The following is a 14,736-nucleotide window of genomic DNA, read 5'->3' on the forward strand; positions in this document are numbered from 1 at the left end:
TCAGCAAGTCCAACCACACCCACGGAAGGGGTTATATCAGAATAATATGTATAGGTAAATCAAGGATAAGGTTACGGTATTTTATGCAGGGGTTTATTTTAACAGAAAACCTTTTTGAAAATCAGTTTTTGTAGTAACACGGAGTTCAAGTTTTAAACTGCTACCGGACTCCCCGTCCGTCGTAGCACACGGCACAACGGCCTGACACAATTCCAAAACAACTCACACCAGCCCATCCCAATGAAACACTAGTTATGTGACCACACCATAACTCGCCCAATACCGTGGGCACGGCTATTCGAATAGCTTTTAACTCTGCAGAGGTGTGCAACTTTACCCACAATTAGAATACCACAACTCGAACACCGTCGTGTCGGTGTAGATCCCAACATAGCCATTACCCACCTTAGCTAAGCCTGACTAGCCATCACGGGATTCACCAAGGGGTCATCGACCTAACTCTGAGGTATAACCGGGGTATAAGTCACACTGAGCATATCCCTTCTCCTTGGTCACCCGTTGCTCTCAGCCCTCCTGATGGCTATCACACCAACTAGTGGGATTTATGCTACGCCGTTGCCCATTCAACGGTCGAGTGGTTTGCACGATAGTGGAGTTAGGTGAGATGACACACCAACTCGGTCCTTAGACACGACAAGATGGATATCTCCCTTCTTTGCCCTGCCACATTGGCATGAGCACACCAAATGGCAAATCCATAGAAATGCCATCCATCCCGTCTACACTTTCTTTAAAAAACACCACATTTATCCCATCCCACACGCACACATTTTCTTTATAAAAATAAATCGTATTATGAGTAAAGTCCTAAGCGTTCTAATATCGATTAACGTCCAAGAAAAGTCAGACATTAATCTAGGTGGTCAAGGAATGGTCATCACAAATCAAGGGGTGGCTATCCAACCGTGTTTTCATGCAAGCAAAACATATGCAATTTTATAAAGCAGGTCATTGGGTTGTGTTTATAAAAACTAGGACAGAAACATGCATCAAAGGATGGGATTGAACTTGCCGTCTTCGTAGCCTTCGGGGAGGTCCTGTCCTTCGGGCTCGGGGTCGCGGAACTGGTCCTCGCTCGCTTGCTCGCAGACGGGTTCTCCTTCGTTCACTCCGTGATCTATGACGCATACAGACAAACACACAATCAAGAAAAAGAAATAAAAGTTTAATCGTTGAGCTCGAATCAGAAATAATTAAGATATGAAGATAGGAGTAATATTTTTGGGTGGTTTCCTAATGGCACGGCCAAAACTATATTAGAAATGGCGTGGTCGGATTTGGAGGCACTCGGGGAATTTTTGGCACATGAAATGATAGGTTAAGTAGTGTTTAAGGGCTAAACTGTGGTTAGGGAGAGTCGAAAATAGGATGAGTGGGTAGTATATGATTTTATAGGAAATTAGGGAAAAGAATCAATGGAATCAGAGTTTATATGTGTGAGATATGGCTTATAGTGTGTAGCTATCATTTAATTCCGAAAATTAAAATGACGTGACTAGTGCATGCTGGATTAGTATGTTGCGGGTGATAGGTGATTTGGTTTGTGCGCATGTGCACCAGAACTAGTGGCCCATTAGTTCCCGCATGAGCCCACAAGTGGACCAGCCCAGAAAAAAAATCAGGCGAGAGGCACGGTCAGCACTGGAGGCCCTCGTGCTCCTCTGGTTGAGCACGCCATGGCCAGAGACAGGAGCTCGCCTGAGCTCCGACGAAGTGATGATTCCGGCCACCATTCCTAAAACTGAGGGCATAGTTAGAGAGAAGAGGGAGAGGGGGTTCGATCTTGGGGCTTCCCAACGAGGGCTGCTGCAGAAAAAGGAGGGAGCCACGGGCGGCCATGGGTGGCGGCCGGCGAACTCGTGGAGGGCTCTGTGCAGGAAGGGATAGGGAGGGTCGCAGCTTGGGAGAGGTGGAGGAAGGTGTGGAGATGCTCACCGTTGAGGGAATTGGACCGAGATGGCCTGAGTGAGGAGATCGACGACGGTGTCTATGGCTCTATTCGTGGAGCAGAGGGAGAAATTGGGAGAGGCAGAGAGCTGGCAGAGCGGCGCGGCTTGGCGAGCTTGGTGATGGCGTGGAGAGCAGCTTGGGGCGCCTTTTATAGGCAAGGAGAGGCGGTGGAGGAGGGCGGCACGGCTGCGAGCTCTGCAGCTCGTTAATGGCAGTGGGGCACCGCGTGTGCGGCCAGCTCTGCTCGCCGGCGAGCGCGAGCGCCTAGGCAGGGATGGGACGGGGCAGGGCCAGCGGCCGCAAGTGGGGAAGGCGACGTCCGGGGGCGGTGGCCGGCTAGCGAGCATCGCGGGGCGCCATTAATGGCGCTCCGGCCACTTGCTCGTGTCGCGACGCAGCGGCGCTGTTCGGGCAGTGCGCTCGGCGGGCGGCGCGGCGAAGCAGGTGACGGGACGCGTCGAGCAGCGGCGAGCGGCGCGGCGGGCGTCCTGGGCACGCGTTGCACGTGGGTACGAGCGCGCGGCAGGGCGAGCACGCGCGCGTGGCAAGCTCAGGGACGTGCGCGCGCACAGCCAGGAAACAAGGGAGAAGGAAGGGGAAAGAAGGAAGGGGAAAGAAGAAAGGAGAAGAAAAGAAGAAAAGAAAAGGAAAAGGAAAAGGAAAAGGAGGAGAGAAAAAAAAAGAGAGGGAAGAAAAAGTAAAGGGGAGCGCGGCGGGATTCGCGGCGGGCGATCGCGCGTGGGCGACAGGCAGCCGAGCGGCGCGGGATGGGACGGCGGCGAGGAAAAAGAGGAAGGGTTTGGTCGGTGCTTTGAAGTCGGATGACAGAACAGCGGGTGAACTGGGAGAGGATTAGGGTTTGGGGCTAATTGAGCTCAACGATGAAAACGGTTTTAGCATGCGATTTAATTTAGTGAATTTTGGGATGTTACAGCACCGATGCATCGGAATCGGCAGAGGCGACGCCGGTTGCATGTAGGCACCATGCGCTCCGCAAAGTCGCGAACCGCAGCACCCAATGGCGTCGAAGGCCGTGATGTTTTGTGGAGGGACGAGCGCGGGCGCTGCTCGTCGGCTGCCGAGGCCATGGATAGGGTGCGGAATGGGGATGGGAGGTTGGAGAAAGGGCGCACCGGGGGGAGTGAGAAGCCATGAACAACGATGTGGGGGCGACGGTGTCCTCAGCCTCCGCTGTGGACCTACCATTTGTGCCCAACCTAGCGACGTGGAGTTCAACCGCAAGACCACGTTGTCGTACTCGTACGCGAGATCGGGAGCAATTGTCGTACTCGTATGCGGGACCGGTGCGCACCTGTTCCTGTTCAGGATCCGCGGGCGCGGCGACAACGCAGCGTGGGGTTGCGGTTGCGATGGGCTCGACTTCGCCAAGGTGGTGTATGTGCAAGAGATGATGAGTGTCCCGGAGGCCGCCGTCGCCGGCACCAGGTGTGTGGGCTGGGAGACGCTGCCATTAGCGTCCGCGGCCGGTGCCATGTTGTCGCCTAGGCTAGTGCAAGGCGGGGAAGCGTGGTAAGGGTATGCGTGGCGGGTACGTGCGGGCGGCGGTGAAAAAGTAAATAAGTTTTGGGCATAAACATACTCTAGCTCACAAATTCTATGGGTGTATCCCTCTTCCACCTCCTTCGACCTTAATAGGTAGGTCTAGTGTGAGAGATACGGTGAATAAAATTTCATATTCGGTTGGAGCTGCTGGTTGAAAATTTTCGTAACTTTCCTATGCCCCGTTCTTCATTAGCTTGGAAAGCATCAATTAAAGGATCTGTCAGCTTCTATTTATGAATCCATGGAGTGGATCCTGAGAAACTTTTTTAATTATTTTTTATCTTTATATTATGGAGGGACAGATATATACTCCGTCCGTTCTAAAATAAATATAATTCTATAATTGGACACGCAAAATAAATAGATAGATAAAATAGATAAACAACAATATTATTGCACACTGCATATTCCACGATTCCCGTGGAATATTCGTTCCACAGCTGAGTTGTAAGTACGATATACTCCGATTCATTTGTGGTGACGCAAGTCGGAAGGCGCTGGTTTCATTCGTGGTGTGCTGTTGACTGTCTATGGGTTGGGTGGGCAGCCACCGCACGTGGAGAGAGACAAAGTTGTGGTTGTGAATAAATAAACAAATCCGTAAATTAAATTAGTGGACACGAGTTAATACTAATGGCGATGGTCTACGGCACTACGAGCTTTAACTCAAAAAAAAAAAAACGGCACTACGAGCTACAGTGCCACCATCCTCTCCTCCTCTCCCGCTGACACCCAATCATCCTCCCCACCAGCACCAGCCGCCGCCGCCGCCTCCTCCGCCAGGGTCCGGGTCCGGGTCGGCCTTCTTCCCGGCCGCCGCGGCAAGCCCCTTCCGCTTCGCTGCGCATCCTCAGGTACGCCGTCCGTCCCTCCTCCCCTCTTCTCATCGCGTGTCGTTTAGGACGGAGCGGATCCCCGGCGCCATTGCGATCTGCAGATCTCTATCTCGCTACCCATCCGCTCCTTCCTCCACAGATGCAGTAGTCGCGCTACGGATGGCGATCAACCCGCGGTTCCTTCCGATCGCCTTCTTGTACGGGCCAATCCGATCGAATCGAATTTTTTTTAGAGCCGCACGTGGTCATTAATCAGTTGAACAGCAGTTCATCCCATCTGTATTGACGATTAAAGGAGGGCCATGCCTCACTTGTCCTGTACCAATACCAACACTGGCTACAACTGATTCCAATCTCTGTCTGTCTGAATAAACGCTCAGGAATGGAGCCCATCGCTGGCACTGCCCTCTACCCTCTGCACCGCTGCAAAACCATTTACCTGGTACTCTACTTTTCCTTCCCCCATACTCAATCATCACAAGCACGGAACAGAAATCGCAAGAGACAACCCAGCATAGTATGACCCCTACCGGCTTGCAAAATTGCAGGTCAGGCATGCCCAGGGCATTCACAATGTCGCCGGCGAGAAGGATTTCAATGCCTACATGTCACAGGACCTGTTTGATGCGCAGCTAACTCCTCTCGGCTGGAGCCAAGTAAGTTTCTTCCCATTTGTTCTCCACCATAAGTCTGTTAACTCTCAACTGCTGAAATAGTAACTGCTCATGCTCTTCTCGATTCTGTTGTATTATGCATGCTATCTCTTTTACTATCAATACATAAAAGAGAGCACATTCATGAAAAAATAGAATTAACTGTGGAGATAGTTCAAGTTGAAAACTATGAATGTACCCCATATCTTGAAGCTTTACTTGTTTCCCACCTCGATTTTAAAAATATCGCATTTTTTCAATTAGTTTCACCTTCTACACCGACAGATCTGGGGCCAGCACTATAGGCGGCACCCACGTCCACAGCCGGCGGCGGCAACAGATAGGGCCGGCTAGGGATTGAGTTAGATTGATTTGTTTCCTAGTTTTTGGGCCCAAGTGCCTATATATTCTTGTACTCAAACAATTGGAAGGTTAAGCAAGAACAATTATTCCAAAACCCTAATCTCTTCTATCAGGCGCTGAGGGGCAAAACCTCGCATCCAACCACGGGTCGCGGCTACGAACTCCGTAGCCGGGGTCCTCCTACCCTATCCCTCGACGCCCATGACAACCTGGTATCACGATCCAGGCCTTCCTCGCCACGCCACTCGACTTCACCACCACCGCCCCGCTCCAGTTCTGCGCCGCCCACCCACCCCGCACCGCGCCGCCGCCATGGCCGACGCCAACGCCCTCCAGACGACGCTGGACGCCCTGGCCGAAACCCTCAAATCGCTCCAAGCCACAGTGGAGGCCAATTCCCTGGCGATCCAACGCCTGAGCGACGCTCAGCAGCCGTCGTCCTCCTCCTCCGGCAACCGGTTCGCCACAGGCGAACACCATCAGGATCGTCCCCCGTGGTTCCAAAAACTCGACTTCCCGTGCTATGATGGCAGGTCCGACCCCCTGATCTTCCTCAATCGATGTGAATCATACTTCCATCAGCAGAGGATCATGGAGGAGAAGGTCTGGATGGCCTCCTACAATCTGGAGGAAGGCGCCCAGATGTGGTACATCCAAGTGCAGCAGGACGAGGGCACCCCGTCCTGGCGCCGGTTCAAGGAGCTCTTGCACCTCCGTTACGGCCCACCCCTCCGTTCCAACCCTCTCGGTGAACTGGCGGCGTGCAAGCGCACCGGCTCTGTCGGGGAGTACCAAGATCGGTTCCAGGCGCTGCTGCCACGCGCCGGGCACCTCGACGAGGCACAACGGGTCCAGCTCTTCACCATCGGTCTCCAGCCGCCCCTAAGCCTCGACGTCGAGATCCATAACCCGCAAACGCTAGCGGCGGCTATGAGCCTCGCTCGTAAGCTGGCGTTGCGGGACCAGTACACGGCGCCTCCGTCGCACGCACCTGGTCGCGTCCCCCTTCCGGCGACCTCCGCGCGACTTCCCCTGCCAGCGCCGCCAACAACACCGGCCCCTGCAGCAGCCTCGACCACGATCACCGTGGAGGGCCGGCCGGTCAAGCGCCTCACCCAGGCGGAACAGGAGGAGCGCCATCGGCTAGGGTTGTGCTACAACTGCGACGAGAAGTTCGGCCGCGGGCACAACCGTGTTTTCAAGCGCTTCTTCCTGCTTGAAGGCGCTGTGGAAGAGGAGGAGGACTCCACCCTGGGAGAGGAGGACGTCACCGGCGAGGCCGCGCCGCACGTCTGCCTCCACGCCATCGCCGGTTTGCGCCGCACCGACACCATGCAGATCCGTCTTCGGGTGGGCCAGGCATCCCTCGTGGTGCTCCTCGACTCGGGCTCCACGCCCAACTTCATCGCCGAGGACGTGGCGCGGCGGACATGTCTTCCCCTGCAGCACCGCTCCGGCTTGGCGGCCACGGTGGCAAACGGCGAACGCATCGCCTGCCTGGGCGCCATTCGCCAGGCCCCGTTCACCATCGACGAGGAGTCCTTCCACACCGATCTCTTCGTCCTCCCCCTCACTGGGTATGACGTCGTCCTTGGTACCCAGTGGCTGGCGACGTTGGGACGCATCTTATGGGATTTTCGCGCCCACACGCTGACGTTCCGGCGACACGGGCGCCAAATCTGCTGGCGCGGGGTGGCCGGTCCGGCGCCATCCGGTCTATTCGCGGCATCCGCCAATGCGGCTCTACTGGACGCTCTTCTCCTCGCCTTCGACGCCGTCTTCGCCGAGCCCTACGCGTTGCCTCCCCCGCGCAGCCGCGACCACAGCATCGTCCTCCTCCCAAGCTCGCGTTCTCCTCGCCGGTCCTCGTCAAGAAGGCCGACGGCTCGTGGCGCTTCTGTGTGGACTACCGTGCCTTGAATGCCATCACCATCAAGAACGCTTTTCCCATACCAGTGGTCGATGAGCTCCTAGACGAACTCCACGGCGCCAGGTTCTTCACCAAGCTTGACCTGCGCTCGGCGTATCATCAGGTCCGCATGAATCCGGCCGACATCGACAAGACGGTGTTCCGCACACACGACGGCCTCTACGAGTTCCTGGTGATGCCGTTTGGGTTGTGCAATGCCCCGGCTACCTTTCAGGCACTCATGAATGATGTCCTGTGCCCCTTCCTCCGTCGGTTCGTGCTGGTTTTCTTTGATGATATTCTCATATACAGCTCGACACCTCCGCGCCGTCCTCGACATGCTACTCCAGCACCGGCTCTTCGTCAAGCGCTCGAAGTGCGCTTTCGGCGTCAGCTCCATCCAGTATCTGGGGCACATCATCTCCGCCGACGGCGTAGCCATGGATCCGGCCAAGGTACAGGCGGTGCGCGACTGGCCGCAACCTCGCTTGGGACGCGCCGTCCGCGGTTTTCTCGGCCTCGCCGGGTATTACCGCAAGTTCGTGCGCGACTACGGCACGATCGCGGCGCCCCTCACGGCTTTCTTGCGCAAAGAGGGGTTCTCCTGGTCTGAGGAGGCAGCGCGACCTTCGACGCCCTCAAGCTGGCGGTCACCACGGGGCCGGTGCTGCGCCTACCGGACTTCGCACAGCCTTCATCGTCGAGTGCGACGCCTCCACCTACGGCTTTGGCGCCGTCCTCCTGCAGGACAAGCACCTCGTGGCGTTCTTCAGTCGGCCGGTTGCGCCGCGCCACCGTTCCCTGGCGGTGTACGAGAGGGAACTGATCGGCCTCGTCCACGCCATACGCCACTGCCGCTCGTACCTTTGGGGACGCCGCTTCCTGGTGCGAATTGACCACTATAGCTTGAAGTTCCTGCTGGACCAGCGCCTTGCCATGATCCCGCAGCATCACTGGGTTGGCAAGCTGCTAGGCTTCGATTTCTCCGTCGTGTACAAGCCGAACGCCACGAACGTCGTCGCCAACGCCCTCTCGTGCCGTGATACCGACGAGGGATCGATCCTCGCGATCTCCGGACTTCGATTCGACTTCATCGACTGCCTTCGCCAAGCACAGGACGTCGACCCCGCACTGCTAGCCCTCCGTGATGAGATCAGTGCGGGCCAGCGTGGGGCGCCTTGGACGGTCATCGACAACATGATCGCCTACGCCGGCCGCCTCTACGTCGCCCCTGCTGCCCGAGTTGGTGGCCGCCGTCCACGAGGACGGCCATGAGGGTGTACAGCGCACGCTACACCGGATCAGGCGGGATTTCCACTCCCCCAAACTGCGCCGCGTCGTCCAGGACTTCGTACGTGCTTGTTCGACTTGTCAGCGCTACAAGTCTGAGCACTTACATCCGGCGGGTTTGCTACTTCCCCTGCCAGTTCCGTCGGTCGTATGGACCGACCTGGGCTTGGATTTCGTGGAGGCGCTTCCTCGAGTCGGGGGCAAATATGTGATCCTGACAGTGGTCGATCGGTTCAGTAAGTACTGCCACTTTATTCCGCTTTCTCACCCATACTCGGAGGAATCAGTGGCGCAGACTTTCTTCACCGACATCGTCCGCTTGCATGGCGTTCCACAGTCGCTGGTCTCGGACCGCGACCCTGTCTTCACGTCAGCGTTCTGGCGGGAGCTGATGCCCTTGATGGGCACCAAGCTCCACATGTCCATTGCATTCCATCCGCAGTCGGATGGCCAAACAGAGGCGGCGAACCGGGTCATCATCATGTATCTTCGCTGCTTCACAGGAGATTGTCCTCGCCAGTGGCTCCGGTGGTTGCCGTGGGCAGAGTACATCTACAACACCGCCTACCAGACCTCGCTGCAGGAGACGCCATTCAAGGTGGTTTACGGGCGTGATCCTCCCTCCATCCGTTCGTACGAATCAAGCGAGACGCGAGTTGCAGCGGTGGCCAAGAACATGGCGGACCGGGACGAGTTCCTGGCCGACGTGCGCTACCATTTGGAGCAGGCTCAGGCGGTGCAAAAGGCGCACTATGACAAGGCCCATCGCGCGGTCTCCTACGCTGTCGGCGACTGGGTTTGGCTTCGTCTCCGACACCGTGCGCCGGCTTCCTTACCCAGTGTCACCAAAGGGAAGTTGAAGCCTCGGTTCTACGGGCCGTACCGCATCTCCGAGCTCATCAACAACGTCGCCGTCCGCCTCGCTCTTCCAGCCCGCGCCCGTCTACATGATGTATTCCATGTCGGGCTCCTGAAGAAGTTCGTGGGCACTCCGCCGGACGCTCCCCCGCCCCTTGCCGCCTGTTCACCATGGCGTGGCTGTGCAGGAGCCGGAACGCGCCGTGCGCGCCCGTCTTGCCCGCGGTGTGCGTCAGATTCTCATTCATTGGAAGGGGGAGCCTGCTTCAGCTGCTACTTGGGAAGACCTTGACAGTTTCCGCGAGCGCCATCCGTCTTTCCAGCTCGAGGACGAATTGCTCGTCAAGGGGGGGGGGGGGGGGGGAGAGATGTCATGTGGGGCCAGCACTATAGGCGGCGCCCATGTCCACAGCCAGCGGCGGCAACAGATAGGGCCGGCTAGGGATTGAGTTAGATTTTTTTGTTTCCTAGTTTTTGGGCCCAAGTGCCTATATATATTCTTGTACTCAAACAATTGGAAGGTTAAGCAAGAACAATTGGAAGGAATTTCTAAGGGCCTATGTTGTTTACACTATCTTCTGATATTGTTTATGTCCCCTTCCCCAATCTGCACCAAAATGCAACATCATTTTCTCACTCCTAAAGCCATCTGTAATGCTTCATGATCTGTTGAGCTGAGCTGATTATGATGTGAAATTCCAAGTTTTATGGTTAATTCTGTATGTTAGTTGAGTTTCTTTCTGGGCCTTCACATAATTGTTTCCATATGACATTTTCAAGATTCATGAGTTTTTAAATTTATTTGCAATTGCTGTAGGTTGATAGTCTGCGGGAGCACGTGAAGAAAAGTGGACTTGCAAAAAAGATCGAGCTGGTTATTACTTCCCCTTTACTGAGGTATAGTCTCGTCTTAATATATTTATGTGTACTTGTAGTGTTCTGGGTCCTCTAACTGCTAGGCTTTTTACCATCACTATCTTTTGGGTATGTCTTATCTGTATCTCAGCTTCTAGGACAAGTAATAGATATGGTTAAAACAAGAGACCAAGTTGTTTATATTTTTTTCTTGAACTGAACATGGTATTTGTAAGGTTTATTTGATCTGTTTGTATCCTCTTTGATTTTTATGTATTGTGCCCATCATTGATTCCTTAGTGAAATAACAGATGCACACAATCAGCATCAGTAATGCACAAAGAAACATGGTTTTACCTAGAAGAGCAATTTCAACTTGGCTCGTTTGGGGTTAATCAGTGCAGCACTAGCACTAATGACTAAGGTCGTGTAAGATTATATGTGCGTGTTATGTGGGGCAAGACATACTCTAGGAAGAATAAGAAGACGCAGGGTAATTAGTTAGAGTCCTAATTTGGCTTGTTAGTTAGTTCTGTTTGCTCGCGGTGGAGGATTTCTGGTTGTTAAGGATTCGGTTTATCTAGAGTTTGTGAAGAGCTTGGTTGACGGGCAAGGATCGGCCTATATTAATGAAGGCCATGTGTCTGGAATATCAAGCAATAAGATTCATCTTCTCCCAACTCTCCTTTTCTCATCTACAAGCGCAGTGCAGGGAGAACTTGATATTTAATTTGAAGAAATGTTTATATTTAGGACACATTTTAGAAACTTCAATTTCTTATGTAGGGATGGAGGGAGTATTTTGTTATGAGAGCTCCTGTTTTGCAGCATAATATACTATGCTATGTTGCGCATGTTGGGTAGTTACTAAGTGTTTCTCATTATATTTCACCTGAATCTCACAGGACTATGCAAACTGCAGTGGGGGTCTTTGGCGATGAAAACTATACTGATGGTGTAAGTGCTCCACCACTAATGGTTGAAAATGCTGGGCACAGTGGACGTCCGGCGGTTTCAAGTTTGAACTGCCCACCATTTCTTGCAGTTGAAACCTGCAGAGAGCACTTGGTACTTACTCTGCTTAAGAACACATGAAAAGCATGAACAATCTTTTTCTTGTGATCTTGTAGTTCAAAGTGGTTTGTGTTAACTTAGTAAATTAGTTTGTCCATTCCTGGTATAGTTTCTTCACACTAGTAATGTATTTATAATTTTTCAATACACTTTCTTAATATTTTATGATCTGTTTGATTTTTGGTAAATCAGGGTGTCCATCCCTGTGACAAGAGGAGGAGCATAACAGAATACCGGCCTCTCTTTCCTGCTATTGATTTTTCATTGGCAAGTATCTCTTATTGTTAATTAATGAGACATTTCATGGACATCTCCATTCCTGATGGTGCTCTAAACTTCCAATGGTGTATATGTACTTGCTTTATTTGCAGATAGAGAATGATGAAGATGTTCTCTGGGAACCAGATGTTAGAGAAGCAAATGAGTCTGTCGCGCTGAGGGGTATGAAGTTCTTTGACTGGTAATGCTCTTTTCTAAGAGCAGTAATTGCCTTTCTATGACTATATTTGCATGAAACTACCATCTCATATGGCCACAATCACAAAGCAATTTGTTCTGTTTAGCATGATTTGATAGTATCTTGCTTAGCTTTATTGTCATAAATGTATCGGTCAGATAAAAGGCAAATTATTTTTTCTTGGAAGGATCATTTTTGTTCATCTTCACTCTCAAGTTAGGGCCTGAAATGAGCATGTCTTTTTTTCCCAAGTGTACACTTATCTGGCGATTTTGACAAAATTTACAGGAGTTCAGAGTGCATAATGCCCAAATTGAACTTCTTGCTGTAAATATACTCTTGCTTCCCCTATACTGTAGACTTATTGCTTCTGCTTGTTTTCATGTATCATTAGACTGACAGGGTTGAGCATTTGTTATTTAGAAAGGCTGTAAAGCATGGATGCTCGAACCTGTTTCATGTGGGCCAGGGCCTATAAAGGCATTGTAGTTTGGTTAATAAGCTGACTTGTTGCCTTGTCGGTATACCTGGATTCATTTGCCCATCTTTTGAACATACTTGCAGGTTATGGACAAGGGAAGAGAAGGAGATAGCTATTGTCAGTCATAGTGGTTTCTTGTATCATACCTTGAGCACGTACAGCAAGGAGTGTCATCCAACCGTAAGAGACGAAGTTGGCAAGCAGTAAGTGTTTCGACATTAACTTCTTTTTTCCTTGGTAATTGTCAGCCACTCCATTAGCAAGCCAGCGACATTGTTCAAAGTTACACAATATATTACGACACATCAGATTAGTGTATCCGCAAGCTCTTATTCCTTTTTATGCTACAATATTTTCCATAGAGTAACCTTTTGAGTTCCCTGTTTTTCTTCCCCATTGTGATGATTCATGTGCTCAGAATGTTTAACCATGTCTATGTTTACAAGAAGGACGTGTTGCTAACTTTCAATTGGTCTTATGTAGCTTTGCAAACTGTGAGCTCCGGTCGATGGTGTTGGTTGACAGGAGGTCAGTTTTGCCACCTCAGTCGTGGACTTAGCGTAATCTAGTTGTGTTTGGTGCTTGGTTTGCAAGAATTCCTTTTGCATTTGTTGTAACAGTAATTATATTTTCCATGGCACAGCATGCTTGGGTCGGATTCCCCAAGTTTCAATTACCCTGGCAAGCTTCCAGCCGGACTCGATCTGCCTAGTGACGTTGCAGATAAGAAGCATGTAGAGGAAGTTCAGAAGAACTGATGAGCCCGTCTGAGGATATTGAGCATTGCCGCTTTGATTCTTTTATCAACTCATTCTGACCCCATTCAAGCTGCAGTTGAAGAAGACAAGCTAAACAGTATCTACAGGTAGGACTTGCCGGTTGTTAATTGAGCATGAATTACGAATGTATTACGTATTACGTTTGTTATCGCAGCCCATATTGAAATTCAGGGTATTGAAATCCATAGCAATAATACCTACGCTACATGACAAAATTCTCCTGGTTGCTTGTGTTCTTCGTTCTTGGTTAAAACCCAAGCAAGGGTTGCACACCTGCTCTCTCGTAGATGGTAGTAGAAATGTGTGTGGCTTGTTCATCTTAAATTTGGGAGGAGCTTCGGATTATAGCTTGTTTATATTTTTCACTGATTATATTGTCACATCAGTTATATACAAAAAGGCTACAGTGGTTACCAAAGTGGGGAAAAAATGTGGCAGATGCATGATTAACATGCTACTTGTGATCTAGCATGAGTCATGACGTGCCATAACCTACTGGAGTTTGAAATAGAGTTCTGACTGCTACAGAAAGATTCAAAACAACTGAATATGACACGTCACATAAACAATATTTTTCAGTTGCTTCCTCGAACACATGCGTGGAGCAGGCATAAAGCTGTTTGCCGCATCAGAACAAAACTTGCACGTGGCATCGGATGAAACATTGTCCGGCGGCAAAACTTATACGACGAGGGTTACTTTAATTAATACTCCTTCCGTTTCAAATTATTTGATATCCCAAGAATCTTGGAGGGTAGAAGCAATTTCAAATTTGATCAAAATTATAGAGAAAAATATAAAGATTTATGATATCAAATTGGTGTACTACAAAAATATAACTAATAAAAAAATCTAATAGTACTTAGTTTATATAATAAATAATATTATTCTATTATATAAATTTGGTCAAACATAAAAATTTTTGATTTTCCAAAATTGTTGGAATGTCTTATAATTTGGAACGGAGGGAATACTCTTTTATATATAATTATATAAACCTGCCACTTGCTTTAGAACACCTAGAACAACGGCTAACTGTTTCTGCCCTTAAGCTGTTTAGCATAAGAATATTATATTTTGGCTGACCGGAGCCTTCGTATCCATTTTTATATGTTTGGGGTTTGGCGGGAGCCCATTTAGTTTTTTTGTTCCAAAAAAAAAAGAGCCCATTTAGTTTTATTCTCTGTCCCTCCTTGTCACACTTTACTTTCCCTTTAACTTGGCCTCCAACGATCCACATCCCAATCCATGGTGCTGCCTGCTTCCTACTCGTCGGTTTCTGAATGTGTCACCATTAGCTAGGTTTCTCATCATGCATGGTGTTTGTCCGTTGGTATTATTATTCAAGTTTTTGGGGAAATTATTAAAATATAAGCCATGCTTGAAGTACATTTCTTTGATAATAGAAGAAGAAGAAAAAGATATTTTGAATAAGACAAGTGGCCACACGTCAGAATATAAGTCAGAAGTCAATGGTGACAAACATTTACGAATAGAGGGAAGTACTGATTTTGTCACGTTTTCTAAGGTAAGAAAAATATATCCTCATTAAGATGTTAATTTATTCTAGAGGGAGATAACAAATTGTGATCCCAATGCAAGTGTATTCATTATTTGAGTGATTTAGTACGGGCACATCCTCAAGTG

The 14,736-nt window shown here is 50.4% G+C and overlaps 1 protein-coding gene across 2 annotated transcripts; it reads left to right on the forward strand.

The window, feature by feature from the left end:
- Positions 1 to 4,195: 4,195 nt before the first annotated feature.
- On the forward strand, positions 4,196 to 13,488 carry LOC120682735 (phosphoglycerate mutase-like protein 1). 2 transcript variants are annotated; one of them, XM_039964735.1, is made up of 10 exons: positions 4,196 to 4,388; positions 4,751 to 4,812; positions 4,919 to 5,026; positions 10,261 to 10,340; positions 11,204 to 11,366; positions 11,565 to 11,639; positions 11,744 to 11,832; positions 12,394 to 12,513; positions 12,794 to 12,838; positions 12,954 to 13,488. In XM_039964735.1, exons 2-10 carry the CDS (start codon positions 4,753 to 4,755, stop codon positions 13,066 to 13,068), a joined length of 855 nt encoding a protein of 284 aa, XP_039820669.1. In that variant the 5' UTR covers positions 4,196 to 4,388; positions 4,751 to 4,752; the 3' UTR covers positions 13,069 to 13,488. The 2 variants fall into 2 exon arrangements, with proteins under 2 accessions (XP_039820669.1, XP_039820670.1); XM_039964736.1 differs by having other exon boundaries at positions 4,203 to 4,388; positions 12,794 to 12,870.
- The last annotated feature ends 1,248 nt before the right edge of the window (positions 13,489 to 14,736 follow it).

Source organism: Panicum virgatum, chromosome 7N (genome assembly GCF_016808335.1).
Source record: "Panicum virgatum strain AP13 chromosome 7N, P.virgatum_v5, whole genome shotgun sequence".
Classification (NCBI taxonomy): Eukaryota; Viridiplantae; Streptophyta; class Magnoliopsida; order Poales; family Poaceae; genus Panicum; species Panicum virgatum.